The following is a 27,041-nucleotide window of genomic DNA, read 5'->3' as shown; positions in this document are numbered from 1 at the left end:
GGGTGATGAGCCTAAACATGTCTGGAACAACTTCCAGAGTATTAGTAACTTTTTGAGCCAAACAGCTATTGACTAATCGCTGATAGGTATGATTGATGATGTTATATGCTCGAAATAATGCGATACTACTACTAGATATACATTAATTATGGATGTTCACGTAGTATGCCAATGCGTTGTCACAAAGTTTCCTTACGATGGAACCAAGTGTAATTCCACCGCAAGTTTCTCGGTGTGATCCGAGGTCGAACTCAAGGATTGTTTTAGGTTATTGTGATATGTTCATGATATATGCGACCAAGTTTTCAATCTTTAAAAATGTGTTTGTACATGTATATAAATTGCGATAAAATAAAGTTAAGCAGTAAAGATGCGATAATAAAATAAAATACAATAAACCTAAGCTAGATGATATAAGATACTGGCTTCATGTTACAAGATGCTGGGGCCAAGGTTGGCTGTGAAAGTTATGCAAAGACGTGGAATGCGGCGGCAAGTCTTATGAATAGGATAGAAAGAGAATGATAAATAATATAAACAGCGCAAGTTCTCAATTGCATTGAAGCTAGAAATACTGTTTCGCTCTTCTCTTGGCGTACATCTTTCAGTGATTGACCACGCTCCCATATGTCTGTGGTGAAATAGGGAATAACGTAATGAACACAAGGTTACTTCCATGCTGGAAGTACTACTCGCTTTAGTTAACGCATTCTTCTAACCCTCTCTCGATAGATCAGAATGGCATCTTCACTTCTGCTCTCATAGGTGAAGATGTCGTCTAGCATGCCTTAGCTAAATGCATTTTATACCTTTAACACCGATTAAGTACTTGTTTGATTCATATTAACTATTAGGGGATTAAGAAGACATCATGGAGAAAATGATTAATGGAGGAACGGAAATAGACAAAGAATGGTATATGAAAGCTATCGAAACTTTAATATATCTATTAAGCGTTTGATACATGGTGTGTGAATGAAAAGATAAAAGAAAGTGAAATACAACGATGAAAGAGATAGAACAGATACAAACAAGTGCCAATGTCTTGGCACTGATTCGATGGAAATCTGCTTGCCGGATAGGATGGATTTGATGGTAGGGAAAGCTTCCCTCTCAAGCTTGCTCCACCGGTAGCAGAGGTCTTTACATAGAGCTTCTGATCAGGTATTCGGCAGGTTAGATCTGATATTCACCTCTCGGCCTTATCTCGTCTTCTTCCTAGATATCTTCAATTAAGCACTCAGCTCAGCCTTTTCTCTCAATACTTTAGTAGCAATTTGCCCCGTATCAAGTAGCATAAGTTTTCTCTGAAATCTATGGGGTATTTATAGGTGCAGGTCTTTGACTCTGGCCTTGTGGTCCCCACTGATGGTTATGGTAATTTCGAAGATGGAGGGATATTATTCCTTCTGTTATACAATCAGGCCATCAATTCTGCACAACCGTTAGTTGTACACGTGTCTTAATCCTCCGTTTTTGCGTTGCTCAGCTGCATCTTTCTATAGTGGATTTGCATGTGGTGTTGTTTTTATTACCGCATGCAGTTGAAAGTTAACTCTGGATCGACTATCGCATTACGCCGTCATTGTGGTGATCGTCTCTTCATTGTTGATTGACAGGCGCAATGTGACAGAGATGCATTGATTAGTTTCTCGTGAGCCTTGAGCACAAGAGGTGACTTGGTTTCCTGCAAAACAGAGTAAAACTTGGCTTGTCTTCCATCTTTATGGCATTAGTGGGTGTAATTGCGATCATTTATAATTATTGTAATTCTAAGCTAATCTTCATACAATCGGCGCATATTTAGTAACTTTTGGCTGCAATATCTAGATAAGGTGGCATAAATAACTTGTATTTCTACAAGTTATCAACGGCTTCCTTAGCAGCTTCACAAGCCGTTACATATTCAGCCTCCATCGTGGAGTCAGCGATGCATCCCTGCTTAGTGCTTCACCATACTATAGCTCCTTCGTTAAGAGTGAACATTAAGCTTGAAGTGGATTTCCAAGAATCCTCATCAGTTTAAAAGTTAGAGTCCGTGTATCCAAAAAGGATCAAATCCTTAGATCCATACACGAGCATGTAGTTCCTCGTTCTTCGAAGATACTTGAGGATGTTCTTGACAGCGATCCAGTGACCCTGCCCTCGAGATATCTACTAACTATCCCCACAGTGTAGCAGATGTTCGGTCTAGTACACAACATCGCATACATCAAACTGCCAACGACAGATGCATAGGGGACCCATTTCAGTTATTTTCTTGGTCTTTAGATCTCATTGTGTTTTGAACGGTACTATTTGTCTCAGGCGAAATATGCATCTGACCTTTTGGTGCGTCTTGGCATCACTGATGCTGTCATTGCACCAACACCATTGGACTCCATTGTCCGCCTGACATCTTATGATGGTATTACTCTCGAGGATCCCACTATGTATCGGCAACTTGTTGGCAGTCTCATTTGCTTAACCGTGACACGTCCAGACATTGCCTATACGGTCCATGTGGCCAGTCAGTTCATGTCTGCTTCTCACACTATTCATTTCATTGTTGTTCTTCATATTTTGCAATATGTTAAAGGCACCCTGGAACATGGGCTTCAGTTCTCTTGTCAGTCTTCCCTAGTTCTCTTAAGCTTACTGATGCTGATTGGGCTAGTGATCCTACTGATCAACGGTCCACCTCAGGTTACTATTTTTATTTGGGTGATTCTCTCATCTCTTGGCGAAGTAAGAAACAAAATACTGTTTCTCATTCTAGCACAGAGTCGGAATATCGAGCACTTGCTGATGCTACTTCTGAAGTCTTGTAGCTTCACTGGCTTCTGACTGATATAGGAGCTCTCCAGGCTGTTGCCATTATTCTTCATTGTGACCATCGTAGTGCTATTCAGATTGCTCATAATGATGTGTTTCATGAACGAACGAAGCATATCGAGATTGACTGTCACTTTGTTCGTCATCATCTTCAAAGCTTCACCCTACACCTTCAAGTCATATTCACAACTGAACAACCAACTAATATCTTCAATCAAGCACTCTCTCTTACACGCTTTGGTCAATTATCTTGCAAACTCAAGTTGGTTTCTACTCTAGGATTTTGAGTTTGAGGGGGAGATGTTAATTGTTATTGTTATAATTGTTAAAAGGGTTGTTGGGTGGTTACACTTTTGTTGGCTTTGGTTACAAATTTTATGTATCTACTTTTAGGTAGGCGTTGGTGTATAAATACCTGTGTATTTTACCAATCAAAATATACAAAAAATACAGTGATATACCCAATTATTTACAATTCCTGTGTATTTTACCAATCAAAATATACAAAAAATATAGTGATATACCCAATTATTTACAATTTTCATATTCCCTTTTCAAACAAAATTAGTAAGGAAAGGAGAAGTGAGGATGAAGAAGGAAAGAAAATGAAAAAAAAAAGGTTGCTGAGTGTCCAACCTATAACCATTAATCAGAGGAAGGACAAGAAGATGATTAAGAACGAGGAGCAAGGAAGAAGAGAGAGATAAATATAAAACGAAATGAAAAAGGTATTTTTTGTATTAAAAAAATTAAAATAAAGTGTCATGTCAACTTTCTATTAGGAATTAACAAAGAAGTTAACAGAGGAACCAATGTTGCAATCAAAATCAAACTTCAGTAGTAAAATTATTGTCAAATTTGAAAACTTAAACACCAAAATGCAACCTAAATCAAATCTAATGATCAAAAAAACTAATTTTCTCTAACTTGAATTAAAAAAAAAAAAAAAAAAAAAATCAAAGCTAAAAAGTTGAGTTTTTGAGTCAAGAAGGATTGGTTAGAAAACTCAATTTCTTCTAAGTTTACGTCACCAACTTTTTAGGCTTGTTAAGTGAATTTCATTTAAGTTAAATGATATATGTTTTTTTCCAGAAAAAACGACTCTATTAATATGTTTGTAAATTTTGTCATAAAGAGAAAAAGAGTTAGATTTCTTGCTAGCGTCGTTGTACAACTCTACTATGAATCTAAGGTAGAGACTGAGATGATCCACAAGATTAACACAAAGTATACCTCGAAGCAATCGTGAAACTCTTTGCAAACTTTAGAGAAAACTTGAAACCCTAACTAGAGGCTTGTTCATTATCACAAAATAACATTCAAGAAGCTCCAAAGAAAAGTATCTTGTCATAACAAAAATTTAAAAGATTAAAGATAGGAAAGCTAAACTTGCCATGGGAATACTGGATATAAGATCTCTATTTTTAGCATATTTGAAAATTTGAAAGAGACATTAGAAAAGAATAGAAAAATAGAGACATAAATGATCTCCTTCACTTAAACCTTGACTAGAAATAACATTTTTAGTAGTGACACCATAGAGTACAAGTGAAAAGAAAACAAATAATGAGTAAATTTAATCAAGTTAATAATCATGGATTAGGGATGTTCATGGATTGATTTGGGTTATATTAGCTGAACCCATGAATCAAACAAATCCATAAAATTTTCATTTATTTGATAATCCAACCCAAACCGCATGGGTCATCGGGTTTTTTGAACACCCCTATCATGGATCATTATCTTTCTTAGCAACAAGGACTTTAGAACATGATTTCTTTTTATTAATGAAATTGATGCAATAATGAGAATGAATAAAAGTAGTTTTTTTTTTTTGCTTTCTTTGTTTCCAAAAGCATTTGGCTTCTTAAGCATCCATGAGGGAGGAAGAGGCATTTGTATTGAGGAAGGATGAAGATTTATCAAGTTGTTGTAGGTTGCCGCCGAGGAAAGAAGCAAACCATTGGGCCGAAAGTTTGGGCCGACGCTTAAGTGTGTGTCGGTCCACATACAAAAGCCCATATCTTGTGGTGTACCCATTAGCCCATTCAAAGTTGTCCATTAAGGACCAAACAAAATACCCTCTCACATCACCACCATTCCTATCATAAAAAAAGACATTATTATTATTATTAACTCGAACATATCTCAGATAAATAATCTAATGCAAAGGTATAGATATTAGGATAATTGTTTTAAATAGTATAACTGTTGGAAATATTTTCAAATATAACTAAATGACCTCTATTAGTATCTATCATTGTTTATCACTGATAAACACTAAACAGTGACATTTTACTATATTTATAAATAAGTTGACTCATTTTTCTATATTTGAAAACATCTCTAGATATTACATCAAACACATCAATTACAATATTAAATATATAGGAAAGATTTGAGATATATGAGCATGGTTTCTTAGGAATGGAGACTAAGTTCACGTGGATTAAGATTCAACGTGGATAATATTGTACCATTATGGATATGTGTTTAAGATAGTTGGCCAAACAATAACAATTATAAGTGAAAATTAGGAGTGTTCAAAAAGCTTGATGACCAGAAAACCTAATCAATCCAATTCAATTCATATAGGTTGAGTTGAGTTTGATTGAAATTTCAAATAAGTGAAAATTTTATGGCTCGAACCAACACGAACTTTACTATTTATTTTAAAAAGTATTTATTTTACATACAATGCAATCATATATATATATACACACATGTATTATTTATTATAATTTTATAATTTATTATTCGACAACTATTAAAAATAATTTTTTAAAAAATTATTTGAAAGGTAAATTTTCATCATATAAATTGAAATTGTATGGGTTGTTTGATTTCAATAGTAGAAAATAATGAAAAAGATATTTTTCATGTTAACATTTTACTTTTTTTTAAAATAAAAATGTGAATAATAGCGTTGTTTGGATTGAAAATATTACCACTAAAACAATTAAATTAGGTCTAAAAAATGTGCATGAACTACTCTCGATGAAGATATGGCATAATCACTCAAAATTATTGAAAATAATATTTCTAAAACCTTAGATTAAAAATGAAAAAGATATATATATATATATATAGAAAAAGTAATAAATGGGCTATTTATTACCTCAATGCTTTAGCCAAGGAAGCAAGGTAATTCTTGTGGTAATAGATTCGTTTTGTGTCATTTAAAATGTCCTCAACTTTGTTACCATTGCCAAGTGGTGGAGAACAACCTGAAAAGTAAAAGAAAACACTTTTCAATATCTTAAAAAGTATAACTTATGTTAATTACAATGAAATTTCAAATTCTTCATAGCATTTAGTTATAAATTTAAAATTTATTTTAAAAAATGGTCGTACTTGAGAACACATTGAAAACAAGTACTTTTTACATACAAACATAATATTCGTTTATACGCCATAGTTTACTATACAAGACCTAATGGTTTAATTTGACATCGCACATTAATGTAATTACATATACAATCATACTTTTATGCTAGCTTACCGTTTTCTGTGATAAAGATTGGCTTGTTAGGATACCTTTCTTTAGCATAGTTAATTATTTCCTCCAAGCCTCTTGGAACAACAACGAATGCTGCTTCACTAGTCTACCATATAAAAAGGTAACTTTAGGATATACATATGTTGAAAAATAATAAAATCCAAGCTCATGATTATTCTACAATGACCACAGAGAATAATCGAGATAAAAGATTTAAGCATAGAAGAAAACAAAAATATATAGAGAGGTTAAAGTCACTTGGAAGCATAGATAGACAAATCATAATGAATTAGGTAGGCCTTCATTATTAGGTGGAGAATAGGAGGCTAAAAATATTTAGTGCTTTAGAGACCATAATCTTATATTTATATATATTGATCATAACGTTCTCATAATTCTCACGATCAATGAATTGTTTTCTTCTTAGCATACCACACCTCAATGTGAGAAGTTATGAGCCCATCATCAAAATCACTTGATATGTCCATTGAATAATTAAAAAAATAATTGCCTTTTTATTTGTTACCCATGTACTACAAATAATATTATGAAAATAATTCCAACACATTCATACTCATACAATTAATATAGGAGACCTACACTTATTTCTTGAGTGTTAATTTTTATTATTTCAAATAATTCACAATTTCTCAATAATTTGTTTATGTAATTAAAAAAAAAAAAAAAAAAAAACTACTTCCTCTATTTGAACTAGTTTGAACTTGTCCTTGGTCATGAAGTATTAGTTGTATATACGTGTATGTTTAATCAACAATACAATATTTTCTTGAAAAAGCAAAATCAACAATATGATTGAAAATAGCCTTTGAAATTTCTTTATTAGTTTTAACTTTCATTTTAACATGTCTAAGTTACCTAATTCAATTAGTTAAGCATAAGATCTTCAATAATTTTTAAACAAAAATAAAAAGTAGAGGTAAAAGGGAAAGAACATGCCTCTCTAATGGAAATGTCATCTCGATACCATGTAGTTTCAAGAAATCCTTGTATAGGATGATATGAACCTTCAAAGGAGCAAGTGGAATGAAGACAATCCTTTGTATATAAAGTAGCATAGTGGTTGATGCCAATATAGTCCAAACTTTCTTTTATAGTATTTTTCTCAATGTCTGAGAAACTTGGAAGTTGGTTTCCTAAAATTTCTCTCATTTCCTTAGGATAATCTCCATATACAAGAGGATCATACACCCTATTCATGTTTAGAAAGAAAATTAAACTTTTTTTATTGATTAAAAGGAAACAATAATTTTTATTAAATAAATGAAAAGAGGCCAATGCTCAAAAGATAAAGAAACAAAACCAAACAAAAACTTATCAAGTACACTTAGAGCAATATACCTAGAACCATGCAAGGTAATTAAACTTTTATTTTTCAACATTTTCTTTACTTTAATTTAAAAAAAGAAGATTGATAAGAAATTCAAATTATTTATATATACTAATATGACATAGCTTTTGAAAGAGTTAACCGATGAAAGATCATAAAGCTTGTTTGTTTTATAAGACTTTTGAGAATGCATCATACAAGACTTTCCTTGCCTCAACTTCATATAGGACAACTTTATAATTCTTAGTACCTAGATCAACAGGTAAAGTGGTCTGAACTCGAAGTGGTAGCAGCTGTAAATTTATATTTTTCTATGAAGAAGATCACATGCAAGCTAATAAGAACTACACACTAGTGTGGTGTAGGTTACACAAACTTTAATGCTTAAGTTAGGAAGTCTAAAAATTCAAAATTCCTAGCGCAGAGACAACTTACCTCTTATATTTCTCACCTTCCCTATTTATAGGTTTAGGTACGCAAAGCTTTCTGTATTTAGGATTCTCCCCTAAATCTCAGGATGTTATCTTTCCTTCTAGGGCAACATTCTACGAAAAAGGTTTAACTCAGTGGACTCACCCTTGGTTGAGGCCGAAGCCAAGCAGACTAAATTGGCTTTGAGACATGTTAACCACATTTTTTAAGCCCATGTGAGCTTATATCATGCATGGGATGCATACCAGGCAGACCATACCAATTTCATCCTCTAGGCATGGTTAGCTTGCCCGTTTATCGTCATTTTCTTGTCCCAACTCGGTAATTTCTTCTTCTTTGTTATGTTGTTTTTGCCCTTTAGCCCAACAAGTACCAATAACATTAGTCCACTCCCAAGTTGAGGCTTATGGTTTAGTTATATTTCACGAGTTTTACTTGTAAGAAATGAACTTGGGAATACAATCTCACCTTCTATCACCACATTACCTCGTCGCGAGACTTATCTCAAACTTTATGGGTGTTGAGCCTATCGAGTCAAACCTTTTTTAGGTCCAATGAATTTTTCAATGCGTTTTTTTGCCTCTTGTCAGAGTTATGCACCAAATTGTGTCAGGTCCACCCCATGGATAAGCCTAGGCAACAAAACATTACTCTCTTGATTTAAGGTGAGTCCCACATCATAAGCAGACTTGAAATATTATCTATCCAAACCTATTAAGGCTTAACTAGATCCCTGTTATCCTTTCCTGCCCTATAGAAGAAGTTATGGTTACTTCATCTATCATTTTCCTGGATGGGTTGTCGCTTTAGGCTGCACCCAGTTATCATGTAGCTTTTTTTTTTTCTTTTTTTTTCTTTTTTTTTTGTGCAAGAGTTGCTTCTTTTATCCGTAGTGATCATGTATCTCTGCTTCTTCTCATGGAACAAAATACCTCTTTTCTAACAGTTTTTGTAACCTTCATATATTATGATTTTTCACTTAGCCTAAATTGTTGTTCAAGTCGACTCACCACATGTTATTCCATGGATGGTCGATCTTGGTTTGAGGTTGATATTACATCTTCTGAAATTCTAAAGGAATTGTTAAAGAAAGGAAGTCTGGTTCTCCATTATCTTGTACATGCAATGTGAGGGTGGTAACTTGATGATAGCCTCGACCTCGAGACCTAGGTTGAAGAGTGATTAGTCTTTTCACTTTGTATTCCTATCTCTAACTGTAACAATCTTGTCCATCCATCACTTGACCTTATCATTCAGGGGTGGTCGACTTTGACTCAAAGGCAAGCATTGTGTTCAATTTTGCCTTAATGATTTGTCTCACATGTTGACAACCATAATCTTTTGTTCTTTGATGCAGTTTGCAAGGACAGAAGCTTATGTCATCCCCTGGCCTCGAGCCTGAGGTCAAGTAGTGATGCGCTAGAATCTCTACATGCCTGTTGCAACATTCAAAGCCATGTGACACTTGCTTCAACAAGTTATGGAAGACTCAATCTCGATTTTAAGAATTTTGAATTTCAAATTCAAATTTTGATAACCATTTCCCTATCTTTTTCTCTCTCTCTTTTTAGAGGGTCGACCTCGAGATTCCTTTAAGTAGGGTTGGCCTTGGATTTCCTTTGAGCAGGATAGACCTTGGTGTTGATCTTCTGCAAATTTTCAATTTTAACTTTAAATAATTCTTCTTTTATTTGTGGCTGCTTCTTTATTGTCACTTCTCTACTCTTTATTACTCTAGTCTTTCTTTTGAACTACAACATCAACGATGATTATGACCAATCGTACTAACTCAAGCTCAAGCTAATGAAACTTTGTTATCTTTCATCTTCTATTTAGTTTTGTTGATCCAAATTATTTTCACTAGTATCGGCATTGACCTTCCTTTTACCAGGTTGAATTTTGCACTTTTGTTTTTGTATCTTTCAAAGTTGTAACGTAGCATTCTCTTGAATTTTTTTTCCTTTTCTTTGATTGTTCCAATCACATGTGGTGTTAGAAATTTCATAATTGGATGATAAGCTGATGGAACCGCTCCTAATTCATGCAGGGTTGGTCTTCCCCGAAAGTTACTGAGAGTTTGATTCTTCCTTTTAGATCCACTTTCTCTCCCCGTAGACCTATTGGTGGAGTCATACATATACTTAAATGCCCTCTATTTAACATCATCTTATCAAAATCTTCCGAAGTCAAAACAGTCATAAAATTCCCTCCATCAATAAAACATGATGGATTTTCACATTGGCTACTATCAATATCAAAACCAATGCATCATTATGTAGTTGATGAAGGACTTGAGCTTCTTCTTTGAGGAATTCTATGCTTGGGCTTGAACTCTGCATCTACAATAAGTGTACCTGGAGATCACTCAGTTCATACCCTACTTTGCAAGTCATCATCTTTTGGTTTCTACTTGATCCACCTTTAGTTGGTATGTAAGGATTATTCTGACCTTTCAGAGCACTTGGCGACATCGTTCCTCGGCTTGGTCATCCCTATTCGGTCTTGGCTCTCTTTGCAAGGTCGGTTTTGGCCTTTTTTTTCTAGTTTCTTTAATGAACCAGTGAAACAAAAATTTTATGGTCTAGATCTCTTTGGTAAAAATGAAAGCGGACTCATCCAATAATCCATTACAAATTAAGGTTTCAATCTCGTTTTTTAGCTAAATGCAATCCTGTTCCATGTGCCAATAATCTTTATGAAAGAAACAATATCTTTGTTTATCTCTTTGGTATAGTCTAGTATTTGTCTGCTCGATTCTCTCAAAATATTCCCATGTTTTATTTCCATAAGATTCTGCTCTACCGGAAGAATGGTTGGTGTATATTTTTTTTATTCTTGATGTATTATTGAACCGTGGTTGGTCCCAGTCATTCATCCTGCACCTCTTTATTTTGTGTTGCAATATCTCGGTCGACATTTTCCTATTCAAGGCTAAGGCGATCTTCTTCTTGTCTTGACTATCCTCCTTTTCAAATATAGTAGCTCTTAAATGCTCATATACTTTTGTGCCCGTGTAATCAATTCTATGTATGATTTGGTTTTCCTTTTTCCTAATGATCCCAAAACTTTCTTATCTTTAAGCTCATTAACTATGGGTAATAAGGCAGCATAACCGGTATATCTTCTACCTACAATGCCTCAATATTAAATCGCATTATGTATTCTCTTGAATATTACCTATTTCTTGTTACATCCTTTGTAAATATGCTTTTCATAGAACCTCTTTGTCTTCAACTTCAATCCGGCCTCTAGTTTTGTTTTGTAGCATCTCTTGTCGATTTAGCTGCACAGACCTGTCTCTGGGGAATGTCTCATCCAACCTGCTCTTTTTTTTTTTTTTTTTTTTTTTTAATGGAGGCTTGGTCTCAACGTTGTCTTTGGTCGTTGTTTCCTGAGTTTACTTGTAACATAGATCTGGGCCCCCTACTTTTTTTAGCAACTCCTTGTGCTCTGGTTTCTTTTTCTACTCCTTGCATTAAGTTGTTTCTTTGTCTAGGGCTTTGGGGATTATTATTTTCCTTTCCCTTGGCGAATCACATACAAGCACATCGATAGCACCCTAAAAGTGCTATTTTTCTTAGCTTATTTTAGGCCTGTTCATGCATTTAGGTATTAAGAAATTGAGTGGTAGAATGGACCATCGGAGCCGAAACGGGACAAAAATGAACCAAAATGGAACTTCATAGCATCAATTGTGAAGAAAGGAGGAAAAATGACCAAACGGCTTTGAGAAGCGTCACAATTCTCTCTTTTACACTATCTTTTACGCTGAAAGGTAGTAGCGTGCATATAAGGAAGCATCACTACACTACCCTGGAGCGTTGCAATGCTCTAGAAGTTAATGAGCATTGGAGGCGCGTGCAAAATGGGCAACGTAACATCGGTATAGCTACGTTTGAGGGCTACACTTCAATAAGAGTATTGTAAAGATCCCCTTAGCGTAGCTATGTTTTTGTTTTTGTATAAATGTTTTTTTGCCCAATTTAGGTCATTCTATGCCCAATTTGGCCGCCACCAACCTCATTTTCTCTGAATTTTCCCCTTTTGGGACATTAATTCTTGTTATTCTTCATTTATTTACATTTGGAACTTCATCTTGGCACATGAGTGGCTAAGGTAAGTGATATCTCTAGCTTAGGATAGGACTGATACTTATTGATTCTTGGTTGTGACACTTAATTTAAATTTTATTTGCTGCTAAATTTTATTTGTTCTTGATTAATTCTGACTTCTATGCTTAGAAAACATTGATAGTTTGATCACCCATTTGTGATTTTCTTTTGTTGTTAGAGAGTGCATCGTTGCGTATGAATCTCATTAGGGCATTTGTTGCATGTTTGTGGCTAATTTTCAAGTCTTTTAGGGCAACTCTTGTTTGTTAATTGCATGACTCACCTAAATCAAGAATTAAATCAATTGGCAATATGGCTTTCCAATTGCCAATTGTCTTGGCTAGATACCTAGGCTTCATGTGTATGTTGAATTAATATGGATGCTTGAACCCAATTAGTTGAGCATATAGGATAATTGAGAAATCAATTAATACATTAGGTTATTTAGCTTTGGACTTACAAGTAAACGAGCCAAGAATAAAGTTAAGCAAGGAACGACTTTTTAGTATTCAAAGATGAGTGGATTCCAAGTCTCCTAAGTTAGGTTTAATTAATTGAACTAAATTCTCTTTTAAATTACACTTTTCCATTCATGCAACATGGCCACAAATTTCTAAATGCCTGAATTGCCCTTTCCTTGTTCGTATTGATGAAACTACAAATACCAGCTAATTCCAAAATAGAAAACAGGGTTATATATATAGGATAATTGTTGATATTTGTCAAAGATAACTGCCTCCTAATTTGTTCAAGTAGTTAACATAATCTCTATATTTTATTATTATTTGATATTCTATTTAACCACTTTTCGAATTTATCTCACCTTAATAAAATATCCAAATTTTTCTACCAAATTTATATTTGAAATATCCATATATTATTAAAACTTCTTTTATCCATATATTTTATTCAAATCTCTATATTGTTTTCATAATTGTATACATATATTTTTAATGAATTAACTGTATATTTCTCACATTTTTAATAAATTAGTTGTATATGTTATTTTTTATATTATTTTAACGTTTACTTCCTAAAAAATGGTCATGTGTTGATTGCACAAGAATAAGTTGAATGGTTGCTCCATACATTGCCATAACTTTTGTTACTTACACAAAGGTTTCATCGATTTAGGTTTTCTTGTGGTTTCTTTAACAAGCTATTGTAAATTATGGCCAATACCAGGTATATAAGTAGTGATTTCAAATCCAGAGGTTTCCCGTACTCAAAAATCTCTTCCCTCTTTCGGGGTTACCTACTTGAGGGCTTATAAATGGCTTTGACACAAAGCTTCTCTCTATCGGTCGAGAAGCTCAAATTAGTAAATGGAAAATTTGCTATAACTTTTCCATTAAGATTTGATTTAAAATAAACCAATATCTTCCTCATTTTCCCTTTTTGAACTTTAAATTTATTTTTAATATAAAAATTTGATTTTGATAACTACTTCATGAATTGATTTAAAATAAATCAACCTCTTCCTCATTTTTCTCCCCTAATGATTCAAATTAGCTATTTGTTTTGATTTGATTTAACCACTTTTCGAAAATATTTAGAATTAATCGATATTTAATTTATTTATCATCATTTTTATTTTAATTTATGATATATCTTTAGATTTTATATTATTTTATTAATTTTTTATTATTCTAAATTTGGATTAAATTTTTTATTTTAATTAGGATTTTATTATCATCTTATTATATTATTATATCATTAATTTGTCTTTTTGACAAACAAATATTCACTTTTGCAATCTTGTTGTTTTTGGCCTCTACAACGAACGAGTTAGGTTTTTTCCTAGGTTTTTGTGGTGGATGAAGTTATAAATACAGTGTAATTGTTGAAGCTTATGAAAACAGAATTATGAATACAATATAATTGTAAATAAACGAACTCCCTTCCTTATTTTTCTCCCTGAATTATATTTGAATTTATATTTTATTATCAAATTAGATTTTATCTAACTACCTATCGATTTTTTTAAACATAATAAACAAAAACTTACTTTTTTCTCTCTAATTTATATTTGAATTTATTTTTTATTATCAAATTTGATTATATCCAACTAACTTTTGATTTGTTCATATGTTTGTTACAAATTCAATTGTATCAAAATATTTTTTTATTATTTTATACATATTGTTATCAAATTAATTTGATCTTTTATTTTTTTTTTCATATTTTCGATGTTTTCAATTTTTCATATACAAACATGTAAAAATGGCTTGTTGAACCTAAAAAGAAACATATAAATGGGAATTAAATTTTAAATGTTTGAAACATGTGGGGGTGTATATATATTTTTTAGTTTATTATTATTATTATTAATTAGTATTCTTATTCTTATTATTATTATTATCATCATAATTATTATTATTTATTAAAAGAAGATAACAAAAAACACTAAATCTCATCTTCTTCATCTTCTTTATTTAGAAGTCCAAAATCTCATTTTCTCCTTTGCAATCTCATGTCTTCGATCGTTGGTTCAGCCACTCTTTCTTGAATTTCATCATCCTGGCTAGCTTTTAACGACCATCCTCACCAGGTTGCCGACCTTTTTTCGCTTACACACATGTTTTTTTCTTTTGTTTCTACTTTGAACATCATTTTCAACAATGACGTTTTGGGATTGATAGTGTTTAAAGTTGACTTTCAAGATTCAATGAGCAAAATGGTCACATGGAATGAAGATGATGAGACTCCTACAACTGGTTTGGTGTCAAACACAATCATACTTCCAATGTTCACATCGTCATGAAGTTGCAATTCCTTTAACATATTCACTTGCCAACAACAAACTTTATTGGTAAAATCAACTTTTTTCTTTCTCTCCTTGGAGGAATCCATTGTTGTATACATCCATAAGTTTCTAATAACCATATTGGGTGATTTTTAATTTTGCTTCTTGAATGTTTAGATACTATGTATTTGTGGTTTTAGAATGTCTAGGTAAGGTGTATTTGTAGTATTCGTGTTGTTTTTGAGGTAGGGTATCATTTTCATTTGTACTTAATTTAGTTGTTTTAGGGTAGTTTTGTCATTTTCTAATTAATATTTTTATTATATAAATTCGTTTTGCTATTTTTATAATTTTGAAACTTTTTTATCATTTTTACAAATGAAACTTTAAAATTTACTATTTCTCTTGTCAGCCCAAAAAATTATGCAAAAAAGGCTTGACTTGCTGGGCTCGGCCTTGGTCGAGGCCAAGGTTGAGTGGGCCAATGAACCCTATTCTCTAGGCCCACGTGAGCTCATATCATGCATGGAATGCATAAAACTTCGCCTTTGCTAAATGACCACAAATTTTTATAAAAACTCAAAAAAAAAACGTATGAAATGTCATTTAGCTAATACGAAATTGTATAGATAGAAATATGACAAAAAAGAAATCGCACAATAAGAGCGTACCTGACACACCGAAAGTGTTGTCACGGTTTAAAATTAAAATGTTAGCCACATTGGAAAGTTGTTGGACAAAGATTAGGAAAAAAATAATAAGCAAATGTATACTGATAAGAAAAGAACAAACCAGGAAAAGTCGAAAATCAAGGCTCTCTCAGCAGCATGTTTGTCAAATTCGCTGTCTGTTAATGGTTCATACATATTTCCACCTGCTGCTATTCCTATGGATCCACCTTGTTTTTCCTACAAATAATTATCTCTTCTTTTTTAAAAAAATGAAACTAGAGTTTAATAATTGTTAATAAATGAGCTTTTTTATGATTATTAAAGGTTATTAAAAGGCCTTTGTGATCTTTGTTTGTTCTTTAGATTTAGGTAGGTTAAGAAAAAAAAAAACCAGAAATTGTTACTAGGGATGATTATATGTTATTTTAATTTTTTCAAGTACAATAAAAATGTGGGATATGGAAATTTAAATCTTGAACTTACAAAAATGAGTACATGCTATTGATTATTGAGCTACATTTATGTTGATAGACTTTTTATTTTTAAAATAGGAAAATTGCATTGTACGACAAATACATTTTAAGAAACCAAATCTATGACTTCAACTTTTTTGTAATTGTAGGTATGACAATCACATAACAATCAAATAGTAATCAAATTTTCAGGCGGAAGTCATTTGCCATATTTAAAAAAAAATAAAATAAATAAAACCTAGAACACTCGCCAAATTTGTAATTACTTTTTATTAAAATCTTAATTACCTCTTTAAAAGATTATATTTATCTTTATTCTTTATAACCACGAGATCTGTTATTCAAAAAAAAATTTCGCCCATTAAGGAACATTGAGGGTATAAAAAGGCAAATAAAGGGGTATTAATAGACTCAATCAATTGAAGGGACACCCCACCAATAAATAATTTTTTTTTTTTTTTTTTTTGGCAAAAAAGAAACAAATAAATTAAGAAGTAAGATTGGTAAGAGCAGGGAGGGGATTCTTCATTCATGAACCCAAAGGGAATGGATTCTAATAAAAAAGGTATATACATCTATATAATTTTATTACACCCAAATCTTTTTATTATAATTTAAAATTTTCATTTAATCTATAAAATATTTAAATAATAGTTTTTTCGTTAAAATAAAATATTCATATTAAATCACATATAAAAATAAGTTAGGATTAAACAACATTTTTGGTCTTTGAACTTTCATGAAAATAACAATTTAGTTACTGAATTTTAGTTAGTAAGGATTTTTGTCTTTATATTTTCAAATTTGTTACAATTTAATGCTATTTTAATAACTATAAAAGTAACGAATTAGTTCCTGTTGTGAAATTATTCATCAAAATTAAGTGTCAACTTTTATTACGTAACAACTTAATCTTTATAATTTATAAATAAATTTGAATCTTGGTCATTTTATCATTCTACACGATAAGAAAGTTCATGAAATTATACTAATGTTCTTCACGGTAGAGAGTAAATTGTTACAAATTGTAAAACATGGATACTAAATTGTTTCGATTCTAGCTCATTTCAATTTCAATTAAAGTAATTATAGTCTAACAGAGAGAGAAAAAAAGGAAATAAACTTACTTGGAAATAGATGCGGTAAAGGTTAACAGCCTTGGCATGGGCAAGTAACATGTTGTGTACAACAATGAGAGGTTCAATATCCGAGTTGCCGGCTAAGCATTTTCCAAAAGGTGGCGAGCAGTGGCCTGGAGGGGAAACTCCATTTAAGTAGGCCGCTTTTGCGATTTGATTTATCTCATTTATCGTTATCCAATGCTTCACTCTGTCTCCAAATTCTTCGAAACAAATTTTTGCAAAATACACAAAATCTTCCCTATCATGTAAAAAATAATGAAATATGACCCCTCAAATTTCATATTGTAATAGTGTTTGCCTCAAATTTTGAAAGTAATGAAATACGACCCTCAACAATTGTCAGAGCATACTAAGACATGTCAATTATCTATACTATCTCTCATGTAATATTAATGAAGGTTTAGAGTGACTCGACAACATTATCGTCCTTACTTGTCTTAACCAAGGATTAAACTATGGATGTCGATAATTATATCAAGATTTTAATTTATGGATATATCGTTAAAATATGCATACTTTTGTAAGTCACAAAATTTGTAAAATTTATTTAGATTAATAATTAAGTTATTTTTACTCTCAAACAAAGTTATGAATATTGTTATTAGCATTCCTGTTCAAATTGGATTAAATTTATAGGCATTTTTTTTATGAGCATTTATATAAAAAAAAATTATTGGTGATATCCATGGATATAAAATATCGACATCGAGCCCTTGATCTATGGATATATTTTAGATATATGGACATGTCGATATATTTCAACCTTGGTCTTAACTTGTTTCTTATAGTGAAGTCTTTCTACACATATGCATGACTAACATAAATCCTTTCAAGATGCTTCATCCTCACTAAAATTTTCAAAAGATTACCAAAAATAGAATTGTTTCAAACTAAATTCCTTTAATGTTGGAGTTCTTATGATTGAGCCACCGAAAATATTTTCTAATTAACTATAATTTCTTTCTTTAACCTCTTATTCGAATGTGATCTTTGTTCATTTATGTATCCCTAATGAACTCAAATGTCACAACAGATGACCTTGACCTTAATTTTACCTCTACTAGAATCATGAGAGATAATAGAAATAATTAACACACTATTAATATGTTCTAACAATGACAAAGGGTCATACTTCATTATTTTCAAAACTTGGGGCAAGCAACGCTATGATCGTGAAATTAAGGTTATCTGTACAAAAAAATTATAATATTTAATGTCCACAAACAAGAGAGAAAAAAAGAAAGAATAGATAAAAGAAGAGAGCAATTACTGCATTTGAGAGCTCATCCAACTTCCGTATCTTTGGTCAAGTTCAAATGGAAGATCAAAATGGTGAATTGTCACGAACGGCTCTATGCCTGTCCCATTTATTCACTTGCTCAAAATACTTTCTTAGAAATTATTTTAATTTCAAGTAGTTTTTAGAATGTTCATTGCTCTATAGATTTAGGGTGTATTTGGAATATATTTTCAAGTGTTTAATTAAAAAAATAAATCATTTTGAAAAAAATTGAAGTGTTTTACAACTACTCAAAATGACTTTTCAAGTATATTTTTTTAATTAGTTTATATCAAAAGTGTTTAAATAAAAATGTGTTTTTGAGAAACACTTTTTCTAAAATCAATCTGAACCAACCCATAAAATATTTAATGTGTATTATATTTAAACATATATTTTTCAATTAGCTAAAAATACCAAACTACATAATTTTCTTAAGGTAATTCTTAGTTTCATTATTAATCTTTTAAAATTCTCAAATTTACCTCTAATAGATTCTCTTGATTAGATTTATTTAGAAAAAAAGTTGTCAAAATATTGTAACACAATTTATAAAACATTGATGTATTATTTAATTATCACTAATCAAACCATGATATTTCACTATATATATAAATAAGTTAGTTCATTTTTTANCATGCACTACTCACACATGGAAACCCCAACCCACACCATCAAAACGAAGGTTCAAGTCCATTAGCAAGTTTGTATGTCTAAATATAATTAATAATTTAATTTAGTTTAATTTAATAATACGCCAACAATTTTAAGTAGTTTTGGATACGTTTTTTACTTCTTTTTTTTTTAAAAAAATAACTTACCTGAAAATCTTCAATATAATTGTGAAAAATTGAGAAGTTTAAAATTATACAAAAGACAAAAACTTAGGTAAAAATAAAGGAAAAATTATTTCGAAGAGTAAAACTGTTGAAAATATTTACAAGATATAATAAAATTTTAGAATTATCAATGCTAGACACAGTGTCTATCCTCATTAATAGTTCTAAAATTTTACTATATTTTATAAATATTTTAATTTATTTTTCTATAATTAAAAATAGAAAAAAAAAACTTTTAACATATTATCCACTAAATAAACAAACAAATAATGAAAAGGTATTATAGATAATAAATCATAAAAAAAATACTAAATCTAAAGATTGATGTAACATGGATGCACACAATTACACAATTATCAAAGTATATGGAAGTTTTATTGTTTTTTTTGGGTATTTAGTATTAAAAATGATATTTGGTTTAGAGAATATATATTCCATGTGGTCTTTTAGCTCTTAATCTCAAAATAATTAATTTTAATTAATTAATATTTTGATGATAAATTAATTTGTTAACTATTTGAATATTTAAAGTATTCATTGCATAGGATTCGAAACAACGATTCCAAATTGAAACTCAACTTTTGAATTTTTTTTGCCTAATTTCCAATGCTGTCCTTTTTTGTCTTTTTTATTTTCTTCAAATTTTCTTCTTCCATTTCTTTCTTTTCTTTTTCTGATTTTTGGATCCTTTCTTTTTATTTTTAATTTTCTTCACTTTCTCCAATTTTTATTTCTTCACTTTCTTTTTATTTTAATTTTCTTTTCTTTATCCAATTTTTGGATATTCTTCTTTTTTTTGTTTTTAATAAGAATTATGAGGCTGAATTTCATACCTAAGACTTGAAAGTACCCAATTCATAAGTGACTTAACACCAACAAGTCAATCATCAAATTTGATTATTATAACGAAACATTAAATAATATAAATAGCAAATGAAATGGATTGGAAATAAACTATTTTTTAGTCTACAAATTTGCACCATTTTTAGAAACATTTCTTAAAAATTTGAAATAAGAAACAAGAATAGTTATTAAACAAGTTTATTTCTCAAAAAATGAGAAATGCGAATGATATCTGACGCCAATAGTTTTTTTTTCCTTTTTGTAGGACTTAAAGAGTACAATGTCTATCATAAATAAACTTGAAAAAATGGCATAGATGATGAATGACACAAATTGAAGTATATATATATTACATTTATTGAAATTCTGACAGTTGGTATGTATATATATATATATATTTAAATCTTATATTTAATTTTATTACTTTTAATTCATTTAATGTCCACCAATTATTTGAATTTTAACCAGATCCAATGGACCAATTTGAATTTGGTTTTCACACCCTTTTTTTCCCTTTTTAAACACTTCATTTCTTCAAATTTTTAACAACAATTTCATTTTTTCTTTACAATTCTCCATAATTTATTAAGCTTCTATCATCGATCTTTCTGAGCTTCAACTTTCTTCTTTTTCATTTCATTCATGAAAGAGATTTATGTAGGATGAGAATTAATTTGTTGTGAGCTCAAAATTTGTAAATTCACTTTTTTAGAGAGTTTCTCAACTGTGTTCTTTAATTTTTTTTCAAACATTTTGCAATGATTGCTCTTGATCCAAAAAAAAAAAAAAAATGGTCATAACGGTTTAATCCTAATCCATGAAAAGGATTGAGTTTGCTCCTGAACTCACAAAAAAAACAGTATAGTGGTTGGCCTCAAATCCATGGAAAGAGTTGGTGAGATCCTTATTTGAAATCCCAAGAGGCATTTGGAAAAGTGGATGTAGGTCGAGTTTATCCAAATCACTATAAAAATTTTCGGTGTTAATTTCTCTATCTCTATACTACTTTAATTTTGCAATTAATGTGTTATTATAGTTTATTATATGAAATTAATTGCAATATTTGTTCTAGAAGTTAATTGCCTATGTATATTTGTATATTTTGATGGGTAGTTCTTAAATTTTCACATTCATTATCAATCTTGTTATTAGAATCATATAGAGTGCTTTAAAAGAGTAACTTCATAATTATCTGGGTTGAATTTATTGTTTAAATTACCTGTTAGCAAAAAAAATTGTTAATTTGTTTAACTGGACCAATATTAAAAAAAGAAGTAATTAATTTGATTAAACAACCCTATTCACCCATACCTATCCTCCGCCATAAACAAATTTATAAATGTTTAATAATAAATATTATGAACTTGTTAGTAGTCTCGATATTAAATTGAAAATTCTGCCTTTTTAAGTTCAAATACACAGATGTGGAAGATTGGTTAAATCTTCTATAAAACAATTGGACTATACTCATTTTAGCTAGTTGATGAAATTTAGTAATTTGTATAGGTATAATATTTTTTTTAATTATTTTTTTTCAATCTTATATTCAATTTAATATGGTTAAAAAAACTTTCACTTACCTATATAGTTTAGAAAAAAAAAAAAAAAACTAAATTTAGTAATTTGTAAGAGAAGTACCTTTAAGCAACAAACTATCAATGATTTTGTTGTAGAAAGTGATCCCTCTTCTGTTCACTTTACCAAATCTTCCTTCTACATTATTATCACAAAGTATACTTAATTAATTAATATATTCTATTGGATTAGTCGTTAATCTTATTATGAGAATGATTGTATTCAGCTTACCATTCATGTATAGCGAATAATTATCTTCACGATAACGATTTTCAAAAATATGTATCAACTATTTATTTATTGACATTTTTTTATCTTAAAGTATTTGAATTTTGATTATTTCAATATATAAAAGACATTTTTTTTAAAGATATTATAATTAAAGTGTAGAATGGGGGAATCGAACCTCAAATCACGAGGTTGATAGTATGAACAATATAAAAGACATTTTCCTCACAATAAAGTAATTCCCATTAATATGTATATTTAGGTTTCATTGTATTTTTCTATACCACCCCAACTCTCACATCAATGTACTTAAAAAAAAAAAAAAAAAAGAGGTCTCCATCATCAATAAATGTTAATATTGCTGCCATCTTATTCTTCAAATAAATAAATAAATAATTACTAAAGTCAATAATTGTCAAAGAAGTTAATACTAACACGTGGGATTAATAATTGATATTTTTTTTCACTCCTAAAAAGAAAATGACATTTTCCAATTATGTTAGTGAGCTAGTAGAACAATAAGTAATATGTAATAACATATTAAATAAAAAGTTAAACTTCAAATTTAATTTCTAACTTCCAATTTTTTAAAATCAACCCTCTATTAGACACAAATATTTAAAAGGTTATGTTAGTTAAATTAAATATATCAATTCATTTAAAAAAAAAAATTGTCCAAAACCTAATATTATATACAAAATCATAAATCATTTCAACTTTAGTCACTAAATAGAAATAAACTTTTTTGACTCGTAATTTATCGTATTTAAAATAATAACTTATTCATTTTGAGAAAGGAGTAAAGTTGTTTAGTTATGAGTGCATGTGATTTTTTAAAATCATCAAAATCGTTTTTGTCATTTTTAAAATCATTCTAAAATATCCTTTTAATCAATCAAATTAATTTAATATTAAGACTCTGTTTGGTAACTATTTCGATTTTTGTTTTCGTTTTTTGAAAACTAAGTCTATTTCCTTTTCATTTCACAATGATTTTCATTTCTTAAGTACAATATTCGATCTCTTAGCCAATTTCCAAAAACAAAACAAAATTTTAAAGTACCATTTGATTTTTAGTTTTTTGTTTTTCAAAATTAAGCCTATAGACACTACTTCCACCTCCAAATTTCTTCATTTGTTATCTATATTTTACCAATGATTTAAAACAATCAAGTCAAAATTTGAAAACTAAAAACATAGCTTTTAAAAACTTATTTTTATTTTTTGAATTTGACTAAGAGTTCAACCATTGTACTTAATAAAAATACTAACCATTATAAGAAAAGAGGAGAAATAGGCTTGATTTTCAAAAACAAAAAACTATAAACAAAATGGTTACCAAACGAGATATAAAAGTTACTTTTTTAGTTTTCAAATTTTTGTTGAAAAGGAGATAATAAATGAAGAAATTTGGAGATTGAAGTATGTCTATAAAATTAATTTTAAAAAAATAAAAAATAAAAAACCTAATAGTTACTCATCAGAGTTTAAATTTTACAATTTTTATATCATAAAAATTGGTTAAAAAGATTAAAAACAAATTTTGAAAACGATAAAATTATTTAAATCATTATAAAATCACTCCGAAAGAAACTTACCAGGTAAAATTCGAGTCCAAGAAATGGAAAAGCGATAACTGTTCATCCCCATGGAATGTATTGACTCAATATCTTCCTGCCAAAATCAAAAAACAAAAAATCACCTCAATTTCAACTCTACTCTTCATCGGAAAATTAGTTAAAAACAGAGTACCAGAAACCGGTGGTAGTGATTGTTGGCAACGTCTCCGGTGTCGTTGTTCTTAATCTTTCCTGCAAATTTTCAAAATATTACTAAAATCTTAATCTTAGATTCAAGAAAATTTAATAAATGATTTTAAATTAATTACTTTATTTGGAACACCAAAAATGTGACACATTAATTGAAGATTAGAATGTGATAAGATTAAATAAGTAATCTACTTTTAAATAACCATTTTAGTGTGAAAAAATTTTTAAGTTAAAAAAGGATTTGAAATCACTTTAGATTTCAAAATCATAATCTTTCTTACCCTAACAAATAATGAAATTCATTTGAAATCAATTATAAATTGAAATCTTTCAAAATCACGAGATTCTAAAGGAGCGGGTTTGAATGGAATTGAGAAATTAGAAGGTGAGATTAACCTGGAATATGGGAAAAAACATCCCAATTACTTACTCCCTTCCCATCTTCATTATAGGCCCCTTCAATCTGCAATTACAAGAAAAAATTTTGACCCATAAAATAAAGGGAAAAAAAATGAAGAAGAAGAAGAAATGTATGAGTGCCTGGTAAGAGGAAGTGGCAGTTCCAAAGAGGAAATGCTTTGGAAAATCTGATCTTTTGATTCCTTCTTCTTCTTCATTTTGGGAAAAACATCCATGAGATGAAAGGAAAAGAATGAGGAAAAAATATGACCAAAATTGAAGGATTTTTGTGCCCATCCTATTGTTAAAATATTGAAACAGGCAAACCTTCAATTACATGTGTACTATATAGGATAGGTTTTGTCTTCCATTACTTTATTTGGTTGGGGGATTGTTAGCTTAAATTACTAAATCGACCTCATATAGTTTGAACATAGATTTTTTTTTTTCTATTTACGTCAATGGTCTTATGTTATCTTTAATAGGTCAATTTACATTATTGAAACGAGTAGGTTAAACTATAGAAAATATCAGTGAACTTGATAAATTGTGTGAATAATGCCTCTAACTTTCAAAAGTTGTATTAAAACCCTTAAACTTTCAAAGTTATGTTAATATACTTAACCTTTCAAAGAAGTTAAAAAATGTTCTTGTTGCTAGTATATGGATGAAAACTGTTTATCGACAACCTATGCTAAATTGACCTTGGATTTACATTACCCATTCTGTAAATGCCTTCAAAATTGAGGTTGTTTAGCGGCATTCAACGGGTAATTATTGTTGTGTGACTTTTGTACCATGCAAAACTGCACATATACGATGTCAAGTTTTAATATAGTGATTGAATTTGAGTATAGTCTACTGAATTGGGCGGTTAAGTACCAAAATTACTTCTACCTCATTTTATCTAGAGAAATTAAATATTTGAAGGTGAATTATTTAAATTACTACTACTCCTACTCCTAGCTAAGTGGAGACAACAATTAGAGATAAAATTTAAGATACGATTCATGCAATAAAATAATAAACTCAACCAATCAAAAAACTACTTTTATCATGTAAAATACATAAGCCAAGAAGATACTATCATCAATAACTTCCTCTTTCAAGATTAGTTAATTTTCATGCTTAGGGTTAAAACTTGATATTTGTGTACGATTTCTAAAGACAATTACTCTTAAAAGTATCCCCAATTTATCCTAATATCACTACGCAAAAGTGTTGCATCGTTGTAAAGTACCACAACGCTATCAAAGAGTGCCGCAAACTCATTTTCTCATAAATTCCTAACATAATTGTCGCATATTCTATTTAATAGCCCTCATAATTCTAAATAAAAGGCCTAAGATGACATGCATTTCTATATGTCATCACCTGACTCCCCAATTGACAAAGTCGACGATGAAGATCTTAGCTTCTTTTTAGAAGGCAATGATGCATCCTGGATTTCGTTATGTGTATCAGTTACACATTGCGAAAGTCATGGAATACACACTGAGAATATGTACCAACAGTACAGTCCAACGAATCAACTCATTCCAACTAGTCAAAATTTAGGATAGGCAACCATTCTAACACATAATATTCCTAATATCACTATGCAAAAGTGTTGCATCGTTGTAAAGTACCACAACGCTATCAAAGAGTGCCGCAACACCAACGCTGCAGATTACAAAAATTTCTACAATTTTGGAAATCTTTTCTCTATATGTTCTTGGGTTATAGGTAATTGAATTCATTCTGTCAAGTACAAAACTAGAGAGTCACAGAGAATTTATTAGCTCGAAAAATAAGAGTTCAGAGAATGGAAGTCCCATTTGGAGGTTGTTTGAGATCTGGGGTGCAATTAAGGTATTTCTAATGTATTCGATTGACGGGTTCATCATAGTAGTAGTGTTTCCTCTTCTCTTTGTTCTCTTTACTTTTTCATGATTATTGTAATGTATGAGAGTATGTTTGTAACGATGATGAGTGGCTAAACAATTTTAGCTGTTATGGATTTAAGTTAATATACAAGTAATTTATATGGGTGTTGTTGATTGTTTTCCAATATTATTATGGTTATTATATTGATTGATCATCGATGCATGCTAGATTAAATATTCAATTAGAAAGATTGTATATTTAATAGGACCTACTATATTGGATCATTATCAAGCTATTATGAAAATAGTTAGGTTGGTAATGAAATTTGATAATGCCTATTCTTAATGTCATGCTTCTTAATTTGGTTTTAAGCAATTAGTAATCAATTATGTTTGCATGAGAAAAAATTGTTGTTGATAGATAATAATCAAGAAATTAGTTTTTAGACTTAAACATGTCATTAACACAATAAACCATAGGAACCTTTACATGATATAATGAAGTAATTAAGGAAGTCAACACCAACGCCTTTTATCTCTTGAATTTCACACTTGCTTTTACTTTGTTTTCTTTTATTTTTAAAATTAAAATCAAATCATTCATCACAAGTCTAATCTTTAGATAAAATCAACACAAATTCTAGAATTGCTAAGCATAATTTGGACATTTAATCTCCAGAGGATGATACTTGGTCTCTTAGGTCGTTCTACTATTCTATAACTTGATACTTGCATTACATAAAGTATTTGCCTTTAGAAGGCACCTTAGTTTGTTGGCTTGATTCAAAATCACTATTTACTGTTTCCATATTTTATTCTTTTAGTAATTTGTGGTTTTTCTTTCATTTTTCTTGTTATTTCATTATTTTTACATCGTAACGTATGACATTGGATTTAATGAAATCTATTCATTCTTATCTAATCATGGTTAAGCTTTCTGAGGGATTCGGTTTGGTAGATACCCTAAAAATAACATGACTCAGTCTATTGCAACCACATCGAATTGC

General features: G+C 30.2%; 1 protein-coding gene across 3 annotated transcripts; it reads right to left on the bottom strand.

The window, feature by feature from the left end:
* Positions 1–4,286: 4,286 nt before the first annotated feature.
* Positions 4,287–24,552, bottom strand: LOC120080863 (probable inactive beta-glucosidase 14). Of its 3 annotated transcripts, XM_039035521.1 has the most exons (12): positions 24,311–24,550; positions 24,167–24,233; positions 23,754–23,812; positions 23,600–23,675; positions 21,837–21,911; positions 18,508–18,595; positions 17,223–17,475; positions 15,744–15,859; positions 7,271–7,523; positions 6,317–6,419; positions 5,933–6,041; positions 4,287–4,916 (listed from the first exon to the last, which is right to left on the bottom strand). In XM_039035521.1, exons 1-12 carry the CDS (start codon positions 24,464–24,466, stop codon positions 4,682–4,684), a joined length of 1,590 nt encoding a protein of 529 aa, XP_038891449.1. In that variant the 5' UTR covers positions 24,467–24,550; the 3' UTR covers positions 4,287–4,681. The 3 variants fall into 3 exon arrangements, with proteins under 3 accessions (XP_038891449.1, XP_038891451.1, XP_038891450.1); XM_039035523.1 differs by lacking the exon at positions 18,508–18,595 and having other exon boundaries at positions 17,223–17,347; positions 24,311–24,552; XM_039035522.1 differs by lacking the exon at positions 21,837–21,911 and having other exon boundaries at positions 24,311–24,552.
* Between the last annotated feature and the right edge of the window lie 2,489 nt (positions 24,553–27,041).

This window comes from Benincasa hispida, chromosome 7 (genome assembly GCF_009727055.1).
Source record: "Benincasa hispida cultivar B227 chromosome 7, ASM972705v1, whole genome shotgun sequence".
In the NCBI taxonomy this organism is placed as follows: domain Eukaryota; kingdom Viridiplantae; phylum Streptophyta; class Magnoliopsida; order Cucurbitales; family Cucurbitaceae; genus Benincasa; species Benincasa hispida.
Note: the sequence above shows the minus strand (reverse complement) of the source record. Positions and strands in the feature narration are given on the sequence as shown.

Coding starts and splice junctions, on each gene's coding strand:
- LOC120080863 (XM_039035521.1), bottom strand. CDS start 24,466: ATGGGCACAAAAATCCTTCAATTTTGGTCATATTTTTTCCTCATTCTT. Junction 24,234..24,310: donor CTGCCACTTCCTCTTACCAG/GCACTCATACAT, acceptor TTGTAATTGCAG/ATTGAAGGGGCCTATAATGA. Junction 4,917..5,932: donor TCCTTGGCTAAAGCATTGAG/GTAATAAATAGC, acceptor TTTTTATGATAG/GAATGGTGGTGATGTGAGAG.